The sequence below is a fragment of the Epargyreus clarus genome, unplaced genomic scaffold (genome assembly GCF_041222505.1).
Source record: "Epargyreus clarus isolate Ecla_fem2 unplaced genomic scaffold, WU_Ecla_fem_2.2 ptg000012l, whole genome shotgun sequence".
In the NCBI taxonomy this organism is placed as follows: Eukaryota; Metazoa; Arthropoda; class Insecta; order Lepidoptera; family Hesperiidae; genus Epargyreus; species Epargyreus clarus.
This window is the reverse complement of record NW_027332220.1, coordinates 1,168,160-1,196,091: the sequence shown is the minus strand read 5'-3', so window position 1 is coordinate 1,196,091 and position 27,932 is coordinate 1,168,160. Positions and strand designations below refer to the sequence as shown.

The following is a 27,932-nucleotide window of genomic DNA, read 5'->3' as shown; positions in this document are numbered from 1 at the left end:
ATAGCTATATTTAGACAGATTTTTAATTAATTTCATAGTATGAGACAAGTTACTTCATAAATAACTATAAAATTGATATTTTATCATATAATTTATATCTGACGCATGCGCTACGTATTACGATGCCGTTGCATTTTTTGCATCAACAGAACGTTTGTATTAGAATAACGGATACTCGTAGTAATTATTTTCCAAAATCTGTGATGTTTTAAATGTAATCAAAATTGAAATATTTTATGTAACTTAAGGTAGGGGTAATATAACTCATTACATGAGATTGTAGCTGCTATTATATAAATATCCAAATCTATAAAATCTGTTTATAATATTAATCTCATTTTGAATCTACTTTATTAGTACAGGTATCCGAACATAAAACTGTACAATATTCTTTTCTCTTTGAGTATTTTTTAATATGGCGGAAGCATTGACCGCCGTCGCGACGTCTAATTTTTATATCGTGTGAAGTATCAATTTCTTACTATTTTTTCGAGTTTGAGTGACGCTAAAATAGGGATTTAAGTCTTTACATGAGCTCTGCTCATCAAAAGTTAGTGAAAGTGCCCTGGAAACGATAATTCGCCTATAAAAATGGTAATGATAGTTTTTTGTTTTGGTACTTTTTTATGAACTTTACTTGATTGGCAATTGAATTTTTCGCCTTTTTGTTTGTGTTATAAAGTTAATTTCATGTGTAATATCTTCCTTACAACGTATCCCATAACTCAACATCAAAAAAACTCTAATTTTTAGCCTTTTTTTTCTTTGTTTTCAAGTTTTATAACCAAAAAAAAGTGTCATGAGGTGATGGCTAGCTCACATGTGATGATTCTTCTGTGTTTAATCTTAAATACTAGAGAGTCCTACCGCAATGGAGACGTTAATTATGCAAGATGGGTGTGGCTGTATTGATTTTCTTGGAAGGTTCTAGGTCTAGCGTTAGTACGCCTAATATATGCACTTAGGTAGCTGAGCGAAATCCTGCTATACAATGCGGTTTGGAGTGGCTAGGAGGATGTTTTTTCTTACTTTTAGCTTCGTTTTAGGTATCTACGCTTCGTTTTCTTAAGAATCTAGTTATGCAATTGAGAATAATGTGAAAAATTTAAGACTTTTCGAGCATTTTGTTAAATTGCAGGTTTATGCGTTTTCGTAATCGAAACGCGTATTTTCAATTGCAAGTCGTAAAGGGCAATCTATTGGCCGTAAAATGCCGCTGTAAAATCTCGTTATCACTTATATAAGTTCACCTGCAGATTTGTGTAGTTGCCAGAAGTAGAAGACTTAAGGACTATGTGCCAAATTGTTTTTATTTTCACATTATTATTCCAAAGGGAATATTTTACAATATTCTGGCAAAATATTTTATTATTAAGCATACATCTATTCTTATATGCTTCTTACTTTGTGATGAAAATACATAACCTTACTCAAGGCTTCTACTCTTATTATATTGAACAATTATGTACTTACATTATGAATGTCATAGGTGTCAGAAAATATTGAGACAGACTATTATTATAGATTGTACCTGAGATTGTAAATTCAGCCATTTTTTTTGATAATTAACCTCCCAAAAAACATATGTTGGTTGCAAAAATGTAGAATTAATTGTTTGTTCATGTGTAAAATGTCTATGCAAAAATTGTATTAAAAATTTATTAGACATGTATTAAAATTCAAAACATTATTACTGGGATCAAAATAAAAAATTTTTTTTATAAATTACCATTGGGTATTTCCACTAAACTGTAATTTATTAACAAACAGGAAATAGCACAATAGATATCCTTCACAAGTTTTGATTGAGAAATATTCAAAATTGATAAATACACGTAATTACATTACACTGATTCATATGTCCGCACCAACTTCCGAGGGTTTTCCTGTTTTTTTGTTAGCTATAAAATTGGTACAGGAAGTGGTTTTGGCCAATGCTTATGAATCATGGCTAGGTAGCTTAAGTTTTAATTAATAATGTTAAATAATATTAAAACTTAACATTCTGAAAGATAGAACTTGTAGGGTTTGACTGTAAAGCTATTACGGGCACATCTATTTCTAGTGTGAAGCAGTTCTTGCGCGCAGATGGCTCAAATATGCGGTGACCATTTTAATCCTCACCTACTTCAGGCAAAGTCCTTTAGTCTTCGGGTATAACACCTGTTCTAAGTGGAGTTGGTTGAAGATGTCCATGTGTGTTGGTTTGAAGGTGGTAGAACCCTTTGTGATTCGACTCCGGCGGCACTACCGCCACACCTATTTCTACCTAATAACAGCAGTGTTAAGCGCTGCTGTGTTCCGGTTTGAAGGGTGTGGTAAGGGAGACAGACTTTTCCGAGGCGTTCCAGCTTAGTCCTCAGGGGTAGCGGCGCATCTGTGGCTGACCTCAGGTAGGAATATCTAATCCTATCTGGGGTTGATTACAGATGTCCATGGGCGGCTGTAGTTACCATCAGGTGGACTGCATGCTCGTCTGCTGCTCTTATATTATTAAAAAAAATATTAAATTAAAAATAGGCAGCAGTGACCACTTACCATCAGGTGGATTACATACTCATTTGCTATTTCAGTTTTGTAAAATAAAAAATCTATTTCCCCTAATAACTACCATTTAACTAAGGTCACTGTAACTATTTACTTCACTCAGAGTAGTCTCTGTAGGATCTATTTGCACTATGACTGACTCCTTAAAAAAGAGTTCTGTTCTCTTTGGACTCTTGGGCGTTCAAACATCCAATCTAAAGAATATTCTCATAGTTATGTCCTAATTCATTTCTTCAGAGGATAATTAATGCTTTGCTTATTACTTGTATTTTATTTTATTTATTAATAATTAGCAGCCAGATATAGACTGATGTAGCTTAAATGTTTCATTTTCTTGCAAGTTTATGTAAAAAAAAGTAGAATTTTGTGAGACGGAAGGTTAACCCTCGCTGGCCTTAGAGTGTTAAAACCCTGATCATGATAATATATACAGAGTAAATCAGGAACCATTGTGTCTCACAGATAAATTATTCATACAGGATCATGAACCACAGTTTAACAAAAGCTTTTTGATATTTAGAATAGATTATTTAGTATTATGATTATGACTAGAACATGGTAAACCTTGACTTATAATATTCTTCTTAAATCATAGTATATTTGAAGGTTTTTTTTTATGATTTTGGGACTAATATTATTGCACAATTGAGACATTTTAACATATAAAGGATACTTACAATACCGGTTTAATTACTTATTCTTTTTTAATCATTGATTATTCATTATAATTTATCTCCCCATAGAAAATATGGTGGACTTCATATTTTTTTAATAATAGGATAAAGCAAACAGATGTTTAAGTCACTTGTTGTTAAGGGTATACCCAATTACACCATAAAACCAATATAAGTAGATGACACATTTACAAGAACACATGACACATTTACACATAAGATTAAAATAAAATCAGGACTCAATTATACTATTTTATTTGAATTGTTTTTTGCATGTATTTATCTTATTTTTAGTCTAAGCGGCGTGCTTTCGACGAGGACAATTCACCAGCCCCTTCAGATGACGATTCAGACTTCGATGATGATGAGGATCCAGATAATTTGGAGGTGCCAGGTATGTCCGCATATATTTATATAATATCAGCATATTGCGAAGGCTATAATATTCCATTACCATGGCCAAGTTGTATTGGTAGATTTGTACCCTTGTAAGGATATTCTTTATAGAACTCAAGTATTTGTTTTCTTATTTTGAAAGTTATGTTTTTCAACATTTATTATTAAATTTAAATTATTTTTAGAATTAGATTTTAGAATTCTAATGTGGATCTTGGTGTTTCTGTAATTACTATTACAAAATAATTTTTGTATAGCAATATTAGTAAAATAGTACCTACATATTTTTATTTGGTATGAACAATGTTTATTCGCAATAGTTTACTATAGTGACAAATAGAATTGCTATTTCACTGATAAGAAACAAATGTCCGAATCAGGTACTTGTGATGTACTAAACCAGTATGTACCATTGTTCTGAATACTAAATGTATTGTTGTATAGGTGGAGGCAAGACCCTGGCGGCGGCTGCGCGCATCGTGCCGGGCAAGGGGACCCCCGCGCCCGCCACTGTCACAGTCAGACCCACTACAAACCCCTTGGCTGGTGAGTGATGGATAATATTATTTTTATTGACCGATGGAAGGTTTGATCTCGGTCAAACTTGTGGTCGGCCACATAAGGTCCTCCTGCTTGGATTTTATTTTAGTCCTATGCTATAAAGGGTAGGCCCCAGAATGAATAGTTTCATAAATTTGATGGTGGAAAAAAGGCTCTCCTGTTTAAAGGATTTTCTTATTCTCGCAATAAGGAAGTTTTGTCATTAATTCGTTAATCGGTCATTATTAAACTTACTCCCTTATCAGGGGTTATATGGAAGAAACAAATCTTAAATCTGGTTGCTGGTTTTTCAGACCGTATAAAAATAATGTCGAACGGCATTTATTATTATTGTGTTTTATATAAGTTTATTTATTCCCATTAATAACATTCAAATTGAAATGTAATTTATTCAAAAGTGATTCATATAGCACTCTGTTTGAACATCACTTAATATCATTATGGTGTTTACAGCACCATCGGGCTTAGCGTTCGGGCAGGCGGCGAATGTGAAGCCCATCAAGATATCGGCCAGCTCGCTCCAAAAGCCGATGGGCTTTGGAGGATTGGGCAGAGGAAGTAAGTATTACACACTGTTATACTCTAGAAGAATTAATTTATCACATATTTTATTTAAGAGTAGCTTATAATAATTAATTAAGGCTCGATTCATATACTTGTAAAATTACTACAAGATTAATAATGTACTTGTTTGTAGATTACATTAAGGTTGGTTTTAGATGCTGTTTGGTACTAAGTACTTAACGTACGCCGTACTGTCATGACAATATTTATCACACAGGGGTACAGACACATCTCTAAGGATCCGTGTGTGTTAAATAAGCGTAATCGCAAGATTACAAACATCGTACCCTATTTTCGCGTCTAAGTAAGTCTAAGTGTACGTACATACGTAAATACTTACATACGTGTGCGTACGTGCGTGAGTGTGCGAACTACTTGCGTGTACGTACGTTCGTGCATATCCGCACGTACATGCGTTTCGCGTATGTGCGTGTGCGTACTGCGTACAAACATGTCCGTGTTCATAAGTGTACGTGTGCGTTGGTACGTTTATGTGCGCACGTACGTGGGAGTGGGTATTGTGTAGAGTGCTAACGGTGTGGTGTTGCCAGCGATGGCGGGCGGCGGCAGTGCGTTCGCGGCGGGCTCCTCCGCTGCCTACAACGCCGCCTCGCTGCTCGCGCAGAGTGAGTACACTGTCGTCCCTGCGTACACGCCTTGTAGCACCCGCTAGGGCACAGGGAGTAGTAGACAACGTATTGTAGTGTAGACAACGGGTCTTCGCTGTAGTGAAGTTGACAGAAGTAGTGCTATGAAACGCCTTTTCTAGTGGATACCTTCGCCAATTTCTACCTGATACCTGAAACAAAATTCTCGAGATGTTTAATTTGGACTACCAAATAGGAACCGTTGGTTTTAAGAAGACGCAACACTTGTGTACATAATAAAAACATAAATAAGCCAGCTTGCTTTTGTATTCACTTAATGCAATTTTTAGAGAATGTTTTACTTAATATAAATTATCACACCATATTTAATTTATTCACATTTTATCTGCACTTTGTTTTGCAATGTAGTATTACTTGTATTTAATACTAACAAGCACTATTAATTTAGTAACATGTACAATAAAATTGTACATACTATTTAAAAAGTGATATTTTAAATTTAATATAATTATATTGGTTGGGCAGAATTAGGTATCAACCTAATTCTGCCCAACCAATGAACATGGATTGCCTATGGAAAAAGGCTACCATTCACCACGCTGGTCAGATGCGCATTAGTACACGTGACATATATTTGAAAGAGTACGTAGGTTTCCTCATGACATTTTTTCGCCCCATTAAAGTATAATTTCGAAAAAGGTGCACATCTGGAATTGTAACCTATACCAGCGATTGGCAATTTTCTTCTCCTTATGGGCCACATAGAGCATTAAGGAAATCGCGGGCCGCATTATGAAAAAAAATCTGAAATTTTTGACGACAAAAAAAGTGCTTCTAAAAGAATACACCAAGTACTGACTATTGAATCACCAATATGATTAACTAATAAATTATTAATTCTGTCCGCATGTGCAGTGGAGATGGTCGGCATGCCGAACATGAACTCGTACCTGCTGCAGAACCTGAACCAGATCCTGGCGAGCGGCATGGCGGCGCCGCTGGCCGGCATGCTGGGCCAGCTCGGCCAGCTCGGCCAGCGCGGCCAGTTCGCGCAGCTGCCGCCCTGGGCCGCCGGCAAGATGCCCTGGCCGCAGGACAAGGTAACCCATGTACTTACTATGTTTATTGTTTGGATGTATGAAAAACGGTTTCTTATTTTTACGGCACAAGTTGTTTCATATATTTCCGATCTCTGAATATAAAATGCTAAATCATAATGAAATATGTGTTAAAATACATTAAAGTTTTCATTCATCTTAGCAGATGATATATTATTGTGATAAAATTAAGCAAAGTTACACATAAAAGTGAAAAAAAAAAAATATGGTCCTTAATATTGGTATATAAAGTTGAGGTTTTGAAATAATTAAAATAAAATTATTATATTTTATTTTATTTTTTAGATGCCCGGTGAGGAAGAAGAAGTAGACGACGAGGAAATGGGTGTTGCTGAAACATACGCAGATTATATGCCCACAAAATGTGAGTATAGTTATAGAAATTTTGTTGTGGGAGAGGTTTAAAAAATCTTTTAAGGTTAGAACGGATTTTGCATGTCTTTTTCACTTTTAAAGCAAATAATTATAAAAGTCTCATATGCGCGTAACTTGAAAAATTTGAGCTGGCCTTTGATATTCTAACGGCTGACGTGAGAGAATAACCTTATAATTTGAAGATGGAAGAACCCTTTGTAGTTCGACTCCGGCGGCACTACCGCCACACCTATTTCTGCCTCATGACAGCAGTGTTCATCGCTACTGTGTTCTGGTTTGAAAGATGTGATAAGGAAGACATATTTTTCCAAGGAGTAGGAATAGGAATATCTAATGCCCCATATTGGTTTACAGTGAAGCTGGGCCGCAAGCACCCGGACCCGGTGGTGGAGACGGCGTCGCTGTCGTCGGTGGAGCCGGTGGACGTGTCGTACTCGCTGAGCCTGCCCGACGACACGGTGCGCGGCGGGCTGCTGTCCGCGCTGCAGCTGGAGGCCGTGGTGTACGCCTCGCAGGCGCACGACCACCTGCTGCCGGACGGCACGCGCGCCGGCTTCCTCATCGGTAGGTACCCAGCCAACTCCACTTCCCATCCCTATTTCACTACCACCCCCCCCCCCCCTTCCCTATCATCACTACCTCTCCCTCCCTTTTAATCCATTTGATTTAGCTCTTGCTCTCTTTTTTTCTCTTCATCGGTTCTCTCTCTCTGCTTATATTCTTCCCTATTTCTTTCCACTCCCAGCTTTTATTTTATGTCACACTGTCACCGCCTATCTATCAGCTGCTCTTTCAAGCTTTAAGAATTAAAGAAAAATTAAAATTAAACCTCAAAAAACGGACCATTTTTTTATAACTGCAATGTATTAAAAGCACAAGTTACGAATATAATATTTTTTCTTTTGACCAGGCGACGGCGCCGGCGTGGGCAAGGGCCGCACGATAGCGGGCATCATCTTCGAGAACTACCTGAAGGGCCGCAAGCGCGCCATCTGGGTGTCGGTCTCCAACGACCTCAAGTACGACGCCGAGAGGGACCTGAGGGACATCGGCGCCGGCAAGATTGAAGTACATCCGCTTAATAAGGTGAGGTTTTTATTTTATATAAAGAGCATTTAAACTATGCAAAATAATCCTGTGCCTAAAGTACTATATTTGATTGAACATTTGTTTGGAGACGTGGGATAGGTTCATATGGTTAAATTGATCGTCTTATGAAAGTATCCACCCTGTGAATAGTCCGCGCCAAACTTCTAGTCCGCTCTGAAGTTGTTGCGTGCAGGTGTAGTCAGAGAGCCATGCGGTCGAACATTACTACAAGCATATTCTCCGTAGCAACGTAAGGGAAAACTAACTGCGCTATGGCCCCGCGGGTGAGAGCGGGCAGCGGAGGGTGCGGGGGGTCCCGCGCTGTCTTCGTCCCGCTGATATTTACTATTTGTTGATGCCCCTCGTTTCTATATTCAGAGCGGACTAGAAGTTTGGCGCGGACTCTAAATGCAGTTGCTTTGTAGTGACAGCCTAGTGTTTTTACTTAAACCTACTTTAAATCAGAGAACTAAACAACAACCCCGTATTTCCAGTTCAAATACGCGAAGATATCGTCAGCGGTGAACGGCAACGTGAAGAAAGGTGTTATATTCAGCACGTACTCGGCGCTGATCGGCGAGACGCAGGCCAACACCAAGTACCGCACGAGGCTCAAGCAGTTGCTGCAGTGGTGCGGCGAGGACTTTGACGGGACTGTATCCTTTGTGTGATTCAAATGGGGGAGTGAGAAGACTTTAGTGGTAGCTATTTTGAACAACTAAAAAAAATATGCCAAATGTATTAATTTATTTATTGATAGTGATAAATAGATAATTGGTATTATTTTTTTTATATTTTGTAATACTTTTAATTCAAACGATTTTGTAATTCCGAATTCAGTCTATGATAGCATGGGAAAAGTAGTAAACTTATTATGTGGTGTAACTCAATTAGCTTTCAGTCAATTTTGTATGAGGCGAATACTGTATTAAATTCCTGAGGTGGGTGGGGTAAAAAGTTGTCTTAATCATTTTAGTTGTCATCTTACCCAGTGGTAAGTGCGGTTCCTATGGTAAAAACCTTTCATTAGGTTATGTCAGCTTACGCTAAGGTTTAAGGGTATATACAGCAGTAAAATGCGGAAAACTATGTTTTATTTCGATGTATTTCCTCAACAAGTACCTAGATCGTGTTCGACGAGTGCCACAAGGCGAAGAACCTCTGCCCTGTCGGTTCGGGCAAGGCCACCAAGACGGGCCTCACGGCGCTGGAGCTGCAGAACAAGCTGCCGAAGGCGCGCGTGGTGTACGCGTCCGCCACGGGCGCCTCGGAGCCCCGCAACATGGCGTACATGGTGCGCCTCGGCATCTGGGGCGAGGGGACGCCGTTCCCGACTTTTATGGACTTCATTAATGCTGTGGAGAAGAGGTGGGGTTTTGTACATATATAAAAATTGTGAAATAAATGATGTCTGTATATATAATTATTAATTTAAACCGGAGAATTATGTAAATGTATGCGTGCATCCGTTCGGTAATCCGTCCGTCTGTCAGTTTGTGTTCTTTTATCACAATCTTTTAATAACTTGGCTATAACATGTACAAAATTAATTACGTACATTTTATAGATGAGTTTATGAAGCTAATTTTCAAAGTTAGTAGTAAGTATTGAGACTGATTATTTATTATCCTGCATTACTATAAAGTTAATTTTAAAATGGATAAAATTTGCTCTAACATAATATGTAATATTCAGACATAGCAGTTAATATTTTATAGTAATAATATAATATTTTTTTAGTAGTCAAAGTCCTAAGATCTGTAAGATCCGTAATGTATAATAAAGACATTGTATTTCTTTCCATTTTTCAGAGGTGTGGGCGCCATGGAGATAGTAGCTATGGACATGAAACTCCGCGGGATGTACATAGCGCGCCAGCTGTCGTTCCACGGCGTGTCCTTCAAGATAGAGGAGGTGCCGCTGTCGGAGGCCTTCCGGGAGACGTACGACAAGGCTGTCGCTCTGGTGAGTAGTGGGGGGAAAGCAGTGCTATATCTATCTGTATATGTCTGTATGTTGGCTCAATTATGATTTTATCATCATCTTTGATTTGACGATCCTCATGACGGAGCGGTCGCAATACCGGTCTGACACTCGAGGGGTTTCGGGTTCGATTCCCGAGTATACAGATATTTGAAATAATTTAGATAGATTTTCTCGGTCTGGGCTTTTGTCTATTCGCCTTTGTGTGTGTGTTCATGGCACCCACGACCCAGGGAATCTTAGTATAGGGCTATGAGTATCCTCACCTTCAAAGCGTGTGATCATAATTTTTTATACTTTTATCGTATCAGAAGTGTGAAATTCACGCCATAATATGCCATATCATTAATAAATAATGTGTTGACGAGTGTTTCAAAGAGACCGTATCATGCCAAAATAATAACGAAAAGCTTAAAAAAATACATACAACCACAACTAGAATCTTCGAATGTAGGAAAAACGGTATTAGTATTAAAAATCATAAACATACATTTTAGCATTATATATCGAAGAACTTTTTCAAAACAGAAGTTGAAATTCATATCATACTCGTAATATGCCATAACATGAATAATGCGTCAAGGACTGATTCAGAGCGACCGTATCATGCAAAAATAATAAGGAAAAGCTAAATGTACATATAGAATCATACATAGAACGTCCTTTTTCGAAGTTAGTAAAAACCAATGTATTAAAAATCACAAACATATTTAAGTATTATCTAATAAGTAATTTTATGTTAATTCCAGTGGGTGGAGGCCATGCAGCGGTTCACGGAGGCGGCGGAGCTGATCGACGCGGAGGCGCGCATGCGCAAGACCATGTGGGGGCAGTTCTGGTCCGCGCACCAGCGCTTCTTCAAGTACCTCTGCATCGCCGCCAAGGTGAACGATCTTCTTTGCCAAGTATATGCTGAAAATACGTTAAAATATGAGACTCGTGTCAACTAAAAGTTAGTGCATTATTAGTTGGTGGTTCAATGATTAAGTTTTAATTTCTGTCAATTTAGTTTAGATTCCATTTTATTATTCACCATTGTGAAATTAGATAGCGGATGAAATACTCCATCTTGATGAAATTTCAATTTGAATACATGTGAGTAGAATTTTGAGGTATTAAAAATTTTGTAGAAATTATATTGATAGATTGGTTAAATATAACGGGCATTAGTCATATAGGGAATAAGGCTAAGCAGTAGCACGCACTGCGGTTATACGCAGGCGGAACAGAAAACACAAAAACGCATACGAATACGCTTTTGGCTTAATTTCATTTCAGTACGATCATGGATTTCTGGCGAACAGCGCGTGTTGTGGCGTTTGTTGCTATCGCTCGCCCATCGAGAGTGAAAAAATAACTAAGTCTCATGTGTCGTGCAGGTGAACCACGCGGTGGTGACGGCGCGCGAGGCGGTGAAGTGCGGCAAGTGCGTGGTGATCGGCCTGCAGAGCACCGGCGAGGCGCGCACGCTCGACCAGCTCGAGCGCGACGACGGAGAGCTCTCCGACTTCGTCTCCACCGCCAAGTGAGGGCAACACTACTACCGCAATCACACACACACACACACACACATGTGTATACGTTTATATACAGGCACGTATAGTTGTCGTCAAACTGCTAGTCCGCTCTGAAGTTGTTCCGAGCAGGTTTAGTCATACAATTTGCTATGGCGATGCTATTCATTTCTATATTCAGAGCGGACTAGCAGTTTTACGCGAACTATACATACTTACACAAGCAGGCGGTCGCACGACTTTTTTTTACATTATTTTAAGTTTTTTTTTAAAGTTGCAGATTAATACCAATTTTAACCAACAATTTTTTTCTAATCTACTGATACAAGGTTTTTTTTACATTTTTTTAGTGTCATTTTTAAGTTAGCCAAACGATTTTTTACTCTACTGATACAAACATTTTTAAATCAGTTTTCTCTTTTTTTTTGTTATGAATACGATTTTCCCTTCCCAGGGGCGTGTTCCAAACGCTAGTGGAGAAGCACTTCCCGGCGCCGGACCGGGAGCGCATCAACCGCTTGTTGGGACTCGAGCCCAAGGGCCGCGCCACCGCCCCCGCCCCCGCGCCCGTCGCCACCACCCTCAACGGCCGGAACGGGCTCGACGACGACGCGAACACGTCCAAGAGGAAGCGTGAGTCCGATGGGGTTTTGTGCACTTATCTATATTATGTGTTTATTGCAGTTAGGTCAATGGTGATTCTTTTCTAAGAAATATATTATTAAGGGTTTTTTTTTGTGACCAATATAGTTTTATTGTTTCTCTCTTAAAATGTAGGTTTAAATCAGCATATAATTTAACTTTACTGAGATACTAAGGGTAATTTTGGTAAATACTACATTAATTAATATAATATTTGAAAAAGGAAAAATACCTGTCTGAAAAAAGCAAATTGTTGCTTTAAATTGAAATCAAATATTTTTATAAGAATCAAAATCATTTGTGCATTTTCCGTAAAATACCTAATAAAAAATCAATATTGATATCACATAATATTTGACCAGCTAACGAACTAAAAGTACGTAATTAATTACCAGTAAAAATAAACCAAGTCTATAATATCTCGTTGCAGTGACAGCGCGTCAGCAGGCGAACGCGGCGGCGAAGCGCGCCCGCGGCGGCTCCTCGTCGGACGAGTTCGTGCGCGGCTCCGACGACGAGCTCGACGCGCACAACGACTCCAACGACGACTACCGCGCCTCCGACGACGACGACGACACCAACCCGTTCGGCGCGGGCAGCGACAGCGACGAGGGTGAGCTGACATAGCATAATGCCGCGCTCACGGCGTCGGATGAGTTCGTGCGCGGCTCCAACGACGAGCTCGACGCGCACAACGACTACGGCGGCAACGGCAACGACGGAAGCATGGTGGTGCTTCCGTCCCCAATAGCAAGTGTTAGGTGCTGTTTTGTTCTTGTTTGAAGGTTTTATTAAGGGAGACACCTACAAGAGGCGACCCGAGGTAGTCTTCCGGGGAAGAAATTAATCTGTGTGCTATCTCAGGAAATACGATAGAGGTTTATTATAGATTTCTATGGGTGGCAGAGGTCACTAAAAATGTATGTGCAATAAAACAGCACTTCTTTCGTGGTTACTACATCCTTTAAACTTGAATAAAACTACGATCACATAATCTTCAAGTCAAATCATAATTGTATTAATTATAGTTATTACTGTAATGCGCTTTTAATATATTTAAATGACCCAACTCAATCTCAAACACTAACCACGTACACCAACCCCCAGATCCGTGGGTGAATCGCAAGAAGAAACCAAAGAAGAAGAAGACTGCGCTACCCAAGAAGAAGGCGAACAGCACTCAGGACAAGATCGAGAACATGTTCGAGAGGAAGAACAACGTGCCGGCGGGTCGAGTCACCGTCACCACGCCCGCGGGGCAGCGCGTCACCGGCACACCCGTGGGCACCAACGGGATATATTTAGGTGAGTGACTTGTCTGCTAGTGTATTGTGTTTGTACTTTGGGAATCAAAAGGCATGTAGAATGACAGGCGTTGCCCAAGAAGAAGGCGAATAGCACGCAGGACAAGATCGAGAACATGTTCGAGAGGAAGAACAGCGCGCCCGCCGGCCGCGTCACCGTCACGCCCGTAGGCACCAATGGGATATATTTAGGTTAGTGGCTCGTCTGCTATTGTATTGTGTTTGTACTTTGGTGATCGATAGGCGTATTGACTAGCAGATATAACAGCGTAAAAGCATTTATTTATTTTTGATAATTTTAATTTAACTTTATCTTCGAGTTAAATTCAATCAAATTGGTATTGATATTATTTTTAGTTAAAATATTTTTTTAGGTTTTTCACTTGCTGCCTATTTCGCATGTATCTTTGGAATGTACTGTGGTTTCTATCGTAAGTTCCATTGGCACGGTAGCACCAAATATGTTTTTGCGGGACTGAGAGTTTGGACAGTGAGCCTAAAATATTTCAATAGCGCGATTCAAGACTGATTGATTTTATCCTTTGAGAATATACTGTACTGCTCATAGTAATTGTGTACTTCTGTTGTTCTCTTGTTTCCAAATGTGTCTCTTTTATGGTATTTATAAGTATTTTTTCTTTGACATACTTAAGTAATAGCAATATTTTGTCTTGAATCTGTTGAGCGTTGGTGTTTTATTTTTGGGTTGGTTAATGAGTATTCGTTTCGCTGTACCGCAGGTCCGCCGAGTCGCGCGGCGGCGCCCGCCCGGTCGGCCATCGAGCGCGCGTGCAGCATGAAGGAGGAGCTGCTGGCCGCCATCGAGCGCCTCGGCCGCCGCCTGCCGCCCAACACGCTCGACCAGCTCGTCGACGAGCTGGGCGGCACAGAGAACGTCGCCGAGGTATGTACCGCTGTCTGATAGATGATGGTAGTCACTACGCTGTTGTACACCTTGACCCAAACAGATGAAGCTGGTAGAATTCCTCTCATAACAGCAGTGTTGAATGCTGCAGTGTGCTTTATGTAAAAGATATGATACAGGTTGTAAGTGTGAACTACTTATAAGTGGCATTTTGAATTAGTTTTAGGGAATCCGCAGACGCTATCCTTAAGTAGAGTTACAAGTTACAATATTATCTGTGAATTCATTATAGATCACTTACAGTCATCGTTTTACAATTCGATTTGCTATGAATGCCATAAACATACAGAGTTGAATATATAAACTCCAGAACAAAATCTAAATTTATCATTTAGAATTAAGATATCTTTTCAAGTAAAAGGTATGGTTTGTCAGACTTAAAAACTATTTAAACCTCTTCTTAGAGACTTAATGACGTTTCTGTTCGCTGTTAAGGTATAAGTGTATACTATATTCTTGTTCGTGTTGTCCAGATGACTGGTCGCAAGGGCCGCGTGGTGCAGACAGAGGACGGTCAGATCCTGTACGAGAGCCGCTCTGAGGCGGACGTGCCGCTGGAGACGCTCAACCTCACTGAGAAGCAGCGGTTCATGGACGGCGAGAAGGACGTCGCGATCATCTCCGAGGCGGCCTCCAGCGGTATCTCGCTGCAGAGTGATCGGAGGTACGGTGCTCTTTACGAAAAGCTTAATGAAATAGTGCAAAAAAAAAATTAATAACTGTGCTTACAAAATGTTGACATATTTCATTTTTTTCTATAAAATAGTTGAGTGATGTTAATTTTTGTATCACTTTTTTTCTAACTTATATCTATTTGCACCACATGAACTGTTTTTTAACCACTCATATGGGCTCAGAGTATCTTCTTTTCCACCATAAAAAATCATTAAGTCCAATACATACATATTACAATGCAAATGAACAGAAACTAAGCCAAAATCCGTCTTATTATTATCGAGACGATGTTCTCGGATTGTAAATAACAGTGGCAATATTAATTTTTGTAACAGGGCGAGAAATCAAAGGCGGCGAGTGCACATAACCCTCGAGTTGCCGTGGTCGGCCGACAGAGCGATACAGCAATTTGGTGAGTCATTTTTGTAGACTTTTTTTTATATTTTTATATTAAGTTATGTGATAAGTGGCTACTGCTGCCCACGGACAGTGCAAGGGTACCTCCGAACTGTACCACCGAAGGTTGTACCACCGTAAAAACCCTCACACAGTTGTAAGTAAAGTCTGCGCCAAACTTCTAGTTCGCTCTGATGTTGTTGCGCGTAGGTGCGTAGTCAGATAGCCAATCCAGTGGAACACAACTACAAGCATATACTCCGTAACAAAAATAAGGGCACACTAATGCAGCTATGTACCCGCGGGCGAGAGCGGGCAGCGGAGGGTGCCGGGGGGGGGTCCAGCGCTGTCTTCGTTCCGCTAATATCTACAATTTGATGTTGCGACGCGACTCGTTTCTATGTTCAGAGCGGACTAGAAGTTTGGCGCAAACTGCCAATGTACTTGTGTCGTTCAAACAGATGTTAATTAACTACACCACCCCCAGGTCGTACCCACCGCTCGAACCAGGTGAACGCGCCGGAGTACATCTTCCTGATCTCCGACCTGGCGGGCGAGCGGCGCTTCGCCAGCACCGTCGCCAAGCGCCTGGAGTCGCTCGGAGCCCTGACGCACGGGGACCGCCGCGCCACCGAGACCAGGGACCTCAGCCAGTTCAACATTGATAATAAATATGGTTAGTGGGTGGTTGGAGAACTCGGATTGTTTAATATTGATAATAAATATGATTCCTATCGGTACTGTTGCTTTTTACAAGTTACCTTGGACGATTACGATATAAATACTATGCAATATTCCTATATTAACATAAATGAGTAAAGAAATAATGATATGAAGAAAGAGCAAAGAACTCTCTATATTTGAGATTTAAGAGACAGAGTGGCCCATCCTGAGAGGACTATGATCTGTCGTGGACCTCAAAGGAGTCAGGAATAGGTTGATTCGAAAAAATTGTATCTTATGTATGTAAGTGTTCATGGCACACGACAAGAATGCTGACGTTACGTCACGTGATGTGAGAATGGAAACCATATTTATTCTTTATAGACCAGTGCCGAAGCCTTTAAAAATGGTAAAAAATGAAAAAAATTTACAATAGAATGAAACCCATTGGAAAAGGAGGGGAATATGATCAAAATGAAAGGAAAAATAAATTACGGTCGATCCGAGTTCGGGAAGTGGGAGGGGGTGAGTTTTTAAGGGTAAAAAATGGTTTATCTTGATTTCCGGCTAATCTACACGTCCTATGCGAAAAAGTTCAATGGCAAAGTTGTAGGTAATAAAAAGATCTACAACTTTTATATTTGCAATTTTTTCACATAACCTCAAAATTTGGGTGAAAAATTCAAAAAACCAAGTTTTTGGTTTTTGATTTATATCTTTTTCAAAAAAATTTTTTTTTATACGCAATTTGGTGAAAACTTACCTTATTATGTCCCAAATACACTGTAATTTATTTGATTAAAAATATTTATTTTTTCGCCTTATTTTCACTTAATATCAAAAAAGCATCCTAATTTTCAATCGAAAATTCTGACGTCAAAATATCAGCTTTTTTCAAAAAGTTTAGGGGCTTTTTGTTCGTTGAAATATCTACTTTTGGTACAGGATCCCTAGTATAGTTTTCATCATTTATTAATAACAAGCTGATTTTTCGTGAGTAGCTTCGTTTCGACAAGACGCCCAACATTTTTCCTTACAGCAATGTTGGTAAATGGTAGCTTGATGGGGCAGCAAGGATAAAATATGTTGACCGGACGAATTCTAAAAATTTATTACTAAGGGCTCGAACACAAAACTGCGATGCGACGCGATGCGAATTCGCAACGCAGAAAATTGCGATGCGAATTGCTGCGATGCGATATCGTGCGGCGTAGCGTCTCTCAGGGTGACCAACAACAACAACCACTGTGCGATGCGAATCAATTCGCAAGTTCTTGCGATGCGTCGAGGGAGCTCGCAGATTTTTGCGATGCGACGTCGCATCGCAGTTTTGTGTACGAACCCTAACCAAATTTTTCTTTGTTAATTATCAAGATAATTATTTAAATAACGTGAAAAAATATTTGTCCTACAAAATATAAGGTTTTTATTAAGGCGTCCCCCCTCTCCAACATGTATCATAAACAAGGTCATGAAAAATAATTACTAACCAGCTGATTTTTTTTTTATTGGCTGTCTACCATTTACATAGTCTACCATGCACATTGTCCTACAAATTGCATGGTATGTCATCTCGGACCTACGCTGAAAAGATGTTAATTCCGCAGGATTATTTTTTTTATTAGTAACTGTAGGACAAAGGTATCACGTGATAGGATAATATAATTTTTATCTAAATAAAACAATGTCCTACAAAAAAAAGGGTAACTTTTATTAATCCTACAAGATTTGTAATTTAACTTTAATATAATATAAATAAACTATAAAACTGGCGGACTGGAATAACGTACTTCGCAATTTGTAGGACAATGTGGGTAGTAAGCTGTGTAAATGTTAGACAGCTAATAAAAAAAAAATCAGCTGGTTAGTAATTATTTTTCATGACCTTGTTTATGATACATGTTGGAGAGGGGGGACGCCTTAAAAAAAACCTTATATTTTGTAGGACAAATATTTTTTCACGTTATTTAGATAATTGTCTCGATAATTAATAAAAAAAAATTCGGTTAGTAATATTTTTTTTTGATTCGTCAAATCAACATATTTCATCCCTATTATTTTAGTTATAAACCACAATCGAGAACTTTCGTACGAGAATTTGTTGGGCGTCTCATTGAAACGAAGCTATTCTGGAACACTCAGCTTGATACTAATTATTTTTACATTAAGTATTAGTACTACAACTTTTAAGTGTAGGTCCGAGATGACATACCATGTAATTTGTAGGACAATGTGCATGGTAGACTATGTAAATGGTAGACAGCCAATAAAAAAAAAATCAGCTGGTTAGTAATTATTTTTCATGGCCTTGTTTATGATACATGTTGGAGAGGGGGGACGCCTTAATAAAAACCTTATATTTTGTAGGACAAATATTTTTTCACGTTATTTAAATAATTATCTTGATAATTAACAAAGAAAAATTTGGTTAGTAATAAATTTTTAGAATTCGTCCGGTCAACATATTTTATCCTTGCTGCCCCATCAAGCTACCATTTACCAACATTGCTGAAAGGAAAAATGTTGGGCGTCTTGTCGAAACGAAGCTACTCACGAAAAATCAGCTTGTTATTAATAAATGATGAAAACTATACTAGGGATCCTGTACTATTTCTGATGGTGTAAAAAAAATATACATTACTATAGGAAATTTTCTCAGAAAATGCAAAAAATTAAAAAAACCCAAATTCGAAAAAAATTTTTATATCATTATGTACAATTTTGAGTTATTTATTAAAATTTACACTTTAATTACTCAAAAAACGTTAGATTTCACGTTTTATTGATAAATGAAAAAGTTGCAAATTAAAATATACTTCAATAATTAACAAACAAATAAGTTAATAAAGTTAATATTTAATAAGACATCTACAATATTTTGAAAAAGTTGTAGAATCTTATTTAAATAATATTTGTAGATGTATATTTGCTGCTGTTTTAAGATAATTTATATACCTGAGTGACCTTCGGTAAATTTTAGCCCATTGTAAGTTATTTCATAGAGAAGTGGGGACGGACCTAGGAGGGTCTGGGCCTTACTACATACCTGCTATTTCGTAGCAGCTGTAAAAACCGTTAGCCAGTATTCGAGATACAGAGCAGTGTACAACATCGTTTTCGGTAAATACAATCTGTATTTTAATCTATATTAATCAACTTTAAAATAAAAATAGTAATATTTTCTTTCATAAATAGTATGTTTAACATAACATAACCTAAAAAAATAAAATTGAATGATATTTTAGTACAAGAATAAAAAATAGTAATTTCGTTTATTTTATACAAACAAATTTAGTTATACTCATGATAAAACTTTGAAGGCATTATTAATTTAATTTTGTCTTTTCAGATTATCAGTATGGATGGATCTGTTTGTATAATCTGCAATAAGTCAGATGACAAGCAAGTGTATGAAATAAAAAAATCAGCTTTGAATCGTTTAGTGGAGTCTAGCAAGAAGAGAATCGACAATAAATACAATTGGGTTTTTTTCAATTTTTTGCATCTTCTGAGAACATTTCCTATAGTAATGTATATTTTTTTTACACCATCAGAAAGTAGATATTTCAACGAACAAAAAGCCCCCAAACTTTTTGAAAAAAGCTGATATTTTGACGTCAGAATTTTCGATTGAAAATTAGGGTGCTTTTTTGATATTAAGTGAAAATAAGGCGAAAAAATAAATATTTTTAATCAAATAAATTACAGTGTATTTGGGACATAATAAGGTAAGTTTTCACCAAATTTCGTAAAAAAAAAATTTTTTTTGAATAAGATATAAATAAAAACCCAAAAACTTGGTTTTATGAATTTTTCACCCAAATTTTGAGGTTATGTGAAAAAATTGCAAATACCAAAGTTGTAGATCTTTTTATTACATACAACTTTGCCATTGAACTTTTTCGCATAGGACGTGTAGTTTAGCCGGAAATCAAGATAAACCATTTTTTACCCTTAAAAACTCACCCCCTCCCACTTCCCGAACTCGGATCGACCGTAATTTATTTTTCCTTTCATTTTGATCATATTTCCCTCCTTTTCCAATGGGTTTCATTCTATTGTAATTTTTTTTGGTTTCAAAAATTATCGACTCTGGTCTATTAGTCAAATTTGTGTTTCTGTGTTCTAGTTTGTAAAGGTAAGGTGGATTAATGTTTTTAACGTTCCTCGCAATTCTCAAGTGTATTGCCTTTATGATCGATTTCAGGTAGGGCACCTAGTCCATATGAAATTCTATATAGATCTTCCATGACGGCAGCGACCACGTAGCGGGGCTGCATGCTCGCTAGCTTCTTTAAGTATACTAATTGTATTCGTGTCTGTAGGTCGCACGGCGCTGGAGGCGGTGATGAAGGCGATAATGAAGTACGAGTCGCCGCTGGTGGCGCCGCCGCGCGACTACGCCGGGGACTTCTTCCAGGACGTGGCCTCCGCGCTCGTCGGCGTCGGCCTCATCGTCAACAGCGAGGCCGCGCCCGGCGTGCTCTCGCTGGACAAGGTGAGGCGAGCTTGCCGTTGGCCGTAAGAGCCTTGTTCGATGGCCACCTACTATTCTAATGGGTTAAAATCATCTTAGGACGGGTAAAATTTATCGATATTTTTTCATCTTTATAGTTTTAACAGTTTGGTTATTCGAACAGGAGTTATATAGGCTTAATACAAAATTGAAAAGATTTTTTTGTTTTTCCAGGACTACAACAACATGTCCAAATTCCTAAACAGGATACTTGGCATGCCAGTAGACCTGCAGAACAGGTTGTTCAAATATTTCACAGACACACTCGCTGCTGTTATGGAGCAAGGTAAGCTTTTCATGTTAAAATACTTACTAGCAATTTTTTATCTGTTTCAAGTGTGTGTGTATTAATATAAGAAAAAAAAAACTTTGTTGATACTCGTTTTTGGAAAATTTGCGACATTTATTAGCTAACTTTAATGTTTGCAAAAATTCACGTCTGCAATTTTTTAAAAGCATTAAGATAATTCATCATTCGTCATTTAAAAAAAAAAACATAAAAATCTTAGTCTTTTAAACAAGTGTACAAAATCTCTACGTTTATTAGTTTTTTTTATTTACGCTTACGTGTACGCTTTATATACGAGGCATTTGCACCTAAGATTTTGTAAACTTTCAACTTATGTGGTATTTGCAAGAGTCACTTAGCAAAGATTGAGGTTTGCCCCTTACAAGATGCGATTTTGTACGTATAATGTAATATTATAATATCTGTGTATTACAGCGAAACGCAGCGGGCGTTTCGATCTGGGCATCCTGGACCTGGGCAGTGCGGGCGAGCGTGTCCGGCGGGTGCGCTGCGTGCGCTTCCTGCGCCGCCACGCCACCGGCCGCGCGCCCGTCGAGCTGCACACCGTGCAGACTGAGGTATGTGCTGCTCTTTGTATACTGTCGACCCGCTCTATAAGCAATTAATCAATTTATATACGATTATAAAGTAATCAATAGGTTGCTATTAAAATCATGATGATTTACCAGGTGCGAACGATCTTTGTACTCGTACTTTAAGGGTATGAATAAAGCCCATTTCAATACATAAAAATAAAAAGTCAAAGTATGAGTTCTTTTAGACCTTCGAAAGCACGTCATCGAAGGAAGGTGTTACCTGTGAGTGCAATTTAAGGGCCATTTAATATACATGTGTAAATAAAGTCATATGCAATGTTGTATTTCTTGTATTTAAAACTGAAATGTAAATTCATAATAATATGTATTGTGTCCACAGCGCGGCATGGATTGGTCGGAGGCGCTGGAGAAGTGGTCGGAGGCGTGCTCGACGGCGGAGGGCTTCTACCTCACGCAGGCGGCGCGCGGCGGCAAGCACTCCGCCGTGCTCTGCCTCGCCGCGCCCGCGCCGCACGCGCGCAAGGAGCGCCTCACCAAGAAGGAGCAGATGTTCCACCTGTACAGGTCAGTGCTCTGCCTCGCCGCGCCCGCGCCGCACGCGCGCAAGGAGCGCCTCACCAAGAAGGAGCAGATGTTCCACCTGTACAGGTCAGTGCTCTGCCTCGCCGCGCCCGCGCCGCACGCGCGCAAGGAGCGCCTCACCAAGAAGGAGCAGATGTTCCACCTGTACAGGTCAGTGCTCTGCCTCGCCGCGCCCGCGCCGCACGCGCGCAAGGAGCGCCTCACCAAGAAGGAGCAGATGTTCCACCTGTACAGGTCAGTGCTCGCGGCCGTGTTCTACGACGGAGGCCTGCTGCCTTGCGCACGCGGCGCGCGGCGGCAAGTACTAGCGTATGTGGCATTAAAACGCACGGAGTGTAATACACACACGATGTTTTAGTGTTTTTTGAGGTTATAAATGTTTTCTTTCATCAGTACACACATTTTAAAGCATCTATAAATGTGGAGCTGACCTAACGCACACACATACACTATCATGTCATGGTTCAGCGATATAATTCTGTTTGTAACTTACACTAGGCCAAACACGGGCCAGCAGCTGCGCACGGAGTCGCTGGCGGAGATCGAGAAGAAGTACCGCAAGGTGAGCAGCGAGGAGGCCGAGGCTGCGTGGCGCGCGCAGCACTCCGCCTCGCTCCGCGTCTGCTCGCACGCGTACCACCGTGCCGCGTGCCGGAGCGCGCCCGACTGCGAGGTGAGTTGGGAGACAAGGGCTCATTTTCGGTGTCAGTGTGAAGTGGAGCGGCAGCAGAGTGACAGCGTCGGTGAGAACTCGTTCTCGAAGTTGTCGTGGAGTCAATACAAATCTATATATTTATTCGCGCCGCCGCCGCACAATTACGAGAACAAGCATCTACGCCGCCGCCGCTGGTGGTTCGTTTCCGCTCCGTTCCTTCCTTCACTTCTAGATTGAAGATTCCCATCTAATTTTTCATCAAGTCTAGTAAATTTAGTATGTAATCAAGAATGTTTTTGCTGGGTAACTTACATTGTGCGCATGTGGATGTTACCATTTATTTTAATGTATATATAACAAAACACAACACCTATAATACATGTGTGTATGTATATGCGTTACAAACGTATCAGCGTTTTCGCTTGCGATACAACCTGAACGCTGTTGTTTTCTATTGTAAGCATTTAAATTTACGCGTTCAATCGTAACATAATCTTGCAAGCGTTCATGCTACACACTAACGTTGTCTGTTTGTATGTGTGGTATTCTGTGGATCTCCACGTGCTTTCATACAAAGCGCTGACGTTGTCTGTGTGTCCGCACGCGCAGATCAACCTTCATAAGGTTGGTCTGCGCGTGCGCTCGTACCACGTGTTCATGTTATCGTTGTCTGCATGTGTGTGTTTGTGTGTGTGTGCAGGTGGGTCTGCGCGTGCGGTCGTACCACGTGGTCACGTTGTCTACATGTATATGTCTATGTGTGTTGTGTGTGCAGGTGGGTCTGCGCGTGCGCTCGTACCACGTGCTGGCGGGCTCGGTGCTGGCGGTGTGGGCGCGCGTGGAGGCGGCGCTGGCGGCGCGCGGCGCGCACCACAAGATGCAGGTCGTGCGCATCAAGACCGACGACGGACTCAAGATCGTCGGTACGTATGCGACGGGAGGTTCTCCTCGGCCTTATAACGGGACGACTACTTAGCACGTTTGCGAAGTTTTGGAGTCGTTCAAAGTTTCGGTCCATTCAGTTTGTAGTTTCAAAGTCTAGTATCTAAAATTTCCAATATATTAAAACTTGTATATGTCTTACTGTTACTTTTATTTCGATGATTGAAATTTATTCTAACCAAAAAGTGTAAACTTACTTGTTAAATAACTATTAATATTATAAATTATTCAGAAAGTCCGTCAATAATAGACGTCAGGATTAGAAAAAATCCGAATCTTTAAAGGCTAAATTAATAATTTCTGTGTATGCCAAATGAACACTCCTACTAAATTCAATTGTTTCCTTTGGGCACAAAAAATATTTTATAAATTAGTTAAATTAAAATAATTGTATTAACTTCTTCCTGTCTATTCTGTTTAGAAACCATGATTATTTTCTTCTAACATTATAAAAAACCATATTCTTCTACTTAATGTAAATTAAATCAATAATTTATCATTTTCAGGCACCGTTATCCCAAAGAATTGCGTGGAGACGCTGAAGGCGGAACTGTCGTCGGACGCGGTGTCCGTCACCGAGCAGAAGTTCGAGCAAACGGGCTGAGCGATGCGACACCACGAGCGCACTGCCGCGGACCCACGCAGTTGCTCTGTCACGGCGGGACGGCCTCCGACCTTGTGTAGTGCGTAGTGCGTGACACTTGCCGCGGACGGCGCGATGTGACGTGATGTGACGCGTAGTGATGTGATGTGACGTGACGTGTGACGCGCGATGCGAATGGATGGACTCCGGTCTCGAACGTAGTCAATTACGGGCGATGCGATGTGCTTAGACTGATTCAACACTAGGATCCTCATTTTGAACGTAGACTTAAATCATAGACACGTTTGCGTATTAGCTACGAAACGTTGACGCTACGTTTGTGAGAGTCACTGATTTGATTGTGTACAAAAGCACGTGTAAGGGATATAATTTTATCACTTAGCCACATTCTTTCTAAAAGGAAGATATTGAAGATATCTTGGTTATTTAAGATATGTACAAGTATTTTTAGGTATTTAAATAATGTATCAATTGCAATTCGTTTTATGGTGATTTTAAATAGTAATTATTTTATTTTTATCTGATTATCCAAAAAATGGATAATGTTTGGCAATTGTATACAAATTATATGATTAATTTAGATAAAGCCATGCGTGATACTATTCGTTTATTACTACCGTAATAAGTAATATTTTTACTAATTTTAATTTAGGACATTGTTGTCAAAAAATAAAAAATAAATCTCACTTTCAGCTAGAATATTTCAATAGGAAGAAGAGAAGAACTTACCCTATTAAATAATTTCAAAAAAATGCCGCAAATTTCTGGCGCGATCTATGATTTAAATCTATGCCTTAGAACCTTGCCTTCAAGGTGTATGTAAACGGACTAGTTTTATTAACAGTACGTAGCCATGCATGCTTTGCATATGCTGCAATGCTGCGTGCCGATATATGCATGCATTGAATCAGTACAGTATTTATTGTTGTCACTTCAAAAGTGAATTATAGGATTGCAACAAAAAATACTGATTTTAAAGTTACAACAGCGTAAATTAAGAAATTATATGTCTATGTCGTATACAGGCAGCATGTCAGCTATATATTACTGTTAAAACTGTTAGTCTGTGTTTACGCACCTTTAGTAAATAAAATTCCTATTGTGGTGCGTGCAGACTGCGCCGGTTAAGCGGTAAATATTTACTATGTAAGTATAATAATTCTATAGACTTTAAAGAATATATTTGTATTTAAAAACTATAAACTACCCACCGCATGAAAAAGGTTTTGTAACTTCAATTTCATGATTTCTAAGGGGCAAGATTGATCTAATGCTTGACACAACTTATTGGCCTATAAATAAATTGGAATTCATTTTCTAAAGTTGGAGATTCTGACATTCAAATGCAATAGTTTAGTTCCTACTCTAGACAAATGTTGACTCAACCGGGTACCGACTGCCGGCGTTGTCTATAAACGACCCTTACACTCTAATTCAATTTCTATTTCAAGTACTGTTTATGAATATCAGTACAACTTGTTTCAATAAAGAATCTTATCCAGAATGATGGTATTCCTATTAATATCTTGCTCATTTATGTGAGTGAGAAACATAAAAAATGGTTATTTTGGTTTGAATTATTTATTGAAACAAGTTATATACGATATACGCTTGACAGCTATCTTAACGTATGAGGGGGTTGGTGTAATATTTATTATTGTCCGCTACACGCTGGGAGGGGGAGGGGTAGGAGGCCGCTACGGATCGTAGCGTTCATGTGATTAATTTTATTATTTTTGTTGTATTGTGATCTTTGTACAACTATAGTTGAAAGAGGGTGTATATTTTTTATAATCCTTCACTATCAAATATGCTTTTAAATCTTATTTACAATATCTAAACATTTGTCTTAGATAAATAAAATAATATCAATAATTTTTGTGATCTGAAATGGTGACATTTTCTTTTTGACTTAGATTAATTTTCTAGAATATTTTACGGGTCTACTTTGCTAGCATGTTCTGTTTTGTATATACATCTGTATGTGTGCATATCGATGCAGATTGTTAGTTACATACAACTATTCTAACTTCTAAGGCATAGATTGTCTGTGATCTAAGTGATAGTGATTACTCAATGTGGTAATTGGAGGAGTAAAATTAAAATTTCCTTGTACACCTCTTTCAACTATTGCTGTATATTTTGCATATGTGCGTAAGACTATTAGTTTTATATTTAATGCCACCATGATAGGTTTTGAATTGTGTCGAAATAGTTATTCACTTATGGCATTCGAGTATACCATGTTTAGCATGCATGCGTTCAGATTTTTTGTGCAATCATGCATGAAAGTTTGAATGTTTCGTGCGAGCGTGATTATAAAAGAAAAAAATTGAGGACAATGGAGAAATTGTGCATCGTGGTACACAATTGACCATGCATGCTTTCACAAAAAGGTTCATGCATGCAGATTAGACTTGTGCATTTTGCGATGCTATGAAATGTGGATAAAACTGTAATTGCCAGAATTGAAAAGTAATATTAAGTTTGCATTATAATAATGTTAAGCTTCCGAAATGTATGTTAAATTGTTTTAAAATGGTAAAGACATGTTTCATCACCGACCACACTTACTCTCATTGCAATGATCGCAAATCATTTTCGTATTATTTAATTGTACGATGTTGTATACGAATTTATAAATAAATAATGTATTTCTCAGCTTATGTACAAAACTACTTATGTTTTTATTTATTTTAAACGAATGTAGTGAAATTAAATTCAGTTTTTTTATGCTTATTTTTAAAATCCATTATTTTCGCATTTGTAATGCCGCATTGGTGCAGTTTTGTTGAAGCGAAGATGTCACAAGTGTTATGCCAAGTCAGTAAGGTTTCTCTTAACTTTAGTATTTTTAGAAATTTTAAATCTTAACCAAAGTGGAACTGAGGGCGCTTATAAAATATGACAATTGTTATTACGTGCAATAGCGGCGTCTCATGTTTAGTTTGTTCAATTTTAAATGTTTGTAGATATTCAAAAAATATTGTTTTCATCCATGGTTATGTATATTATAATCTGTATTAATAAATTAGAATTGTTTTCATTAGCATATGATTATTTAAATAATATAAATTAGTATTGCCATTTAAAGGATTCAGTAAATTTAATATTCTACCGCACTTGTATGTGATTCATATAAATATGGTGCATTTCATTCATGAATTTGAAATTTGTTCACTTGTATTGTTACTGGGGCTAAAATATATTTTAAATAATAATTAAGTGTTGTCAGTCTGAAAAATAGAAACCCAACTAAGTAAATTGTTAAATTATTATCAATATATACATTATTTCACCAAAATATATAGCTAATACACTATTTTATTATATATACTGTAACATGCATTATATGTTAGTAGGAAAAGGTGTTTTTATAGACCAAGCAAATGCCGAATTATATCGTCACGACTTCTCTATAAAAGGACCTTTATGCATGTATAGAATGGACACTAAGCCCACTCGTGTACCTAGTCTTGTGGAGAAACGAATGTTGATCTTATTTTTGTAACTATTCATAAATAAATAAATAACTAGTGGATTCATTCGATGTTAGGATATAATCGAGTTTACAAATACACTTAGCGACGTATATTTTCTCGTATATATGATATGTGATGGGTCGCACGGCCCAGGGAGGAGCCGGCGGTTACAGGAAGATACAATCGCGGACATGTGTACTTTGTCACCCATATAGAACTCGTGTCTTTCGTGTATAAAGACGAATAAATGTGTATATAATAACGGTAACAA

At 38.6% G+C, this 27,932-nt stretch overlaps 1 protein-coding gene across 1 annotated transcript; it reads left to right on the top strand.

The window, feature by feature from the left end:
* Nucleotides 1–423: 423 nt before the first annotated feature.
* Nucleotides 424–27,932, top strand: sno (Protein strawberry notch). The gene is made up of 28 exons (XM_073078029.1): nucleotides 424–594; nucleotides 3,516–3,615; nucleotides 4,062–4,163; nucleotides 4,632–4,736; nucleotides 5,294–5,368; nucleotides 6,266–6,450; nucleotides 6,754–6,832; nucleotides 7,198–7,407; nucleotides 7,754–7,929; nucleotides 8,427–8,588; nucleotides 9,059–9,300; nucleotides 9,744–9,897; nucleotides 10,665–10,799; nucleotides 11,295–11,440; nucleotides 11,884–12,062; nucleotides 12,502–12,684; nucleotides 13,179–13,376; nucleotides 14,116–14,279; nucleotides 14,774–14,964; nucleotides 15,311–15,387; nucleotides 15,859–16,047; nucleotides 20,360–20,532; nucleotides 20,725–20,836; nucleotides 21,275–21,417; nucleotides 21,776–21,960; nucleotides 22,477–22,651; nucleotides 23,409–23,556; nucleotides 24,082–27,932. Exons 1-28 carry the CDS (start codon nucleotides 592–594, stop codon nucleotides 24,177–24,179), a joined length of 4,089 nt encoding a protein of 1,362 aa, XP_072934130.1. The 5' UTR covers nucleotides 424–591; the 3' UTR covers nucleotides 24,180–27,932.

What these genes read in the sequence shown, in the direction of transcription:
- sno (XM_073078029.1), top strand. An exon ending in AGATTATATGCCCACAAAAT is followed by an intron (nt 6,833 to 7,197) that starts GTGAGTATAGTT and finishes ATTGGTTTACAG; the next exon opens with TGAAGCTGGGCCGCAAGCAC. An exon ending in CGCTGCTGTTATGGAGCAAG is followed by an intron (nt 20,837 to 21,274) that starts GTAAGCTTTTCA and finishes TGTGTATTACAG; the next exon opens with CGAAACGCAGCGGGCGTTTC.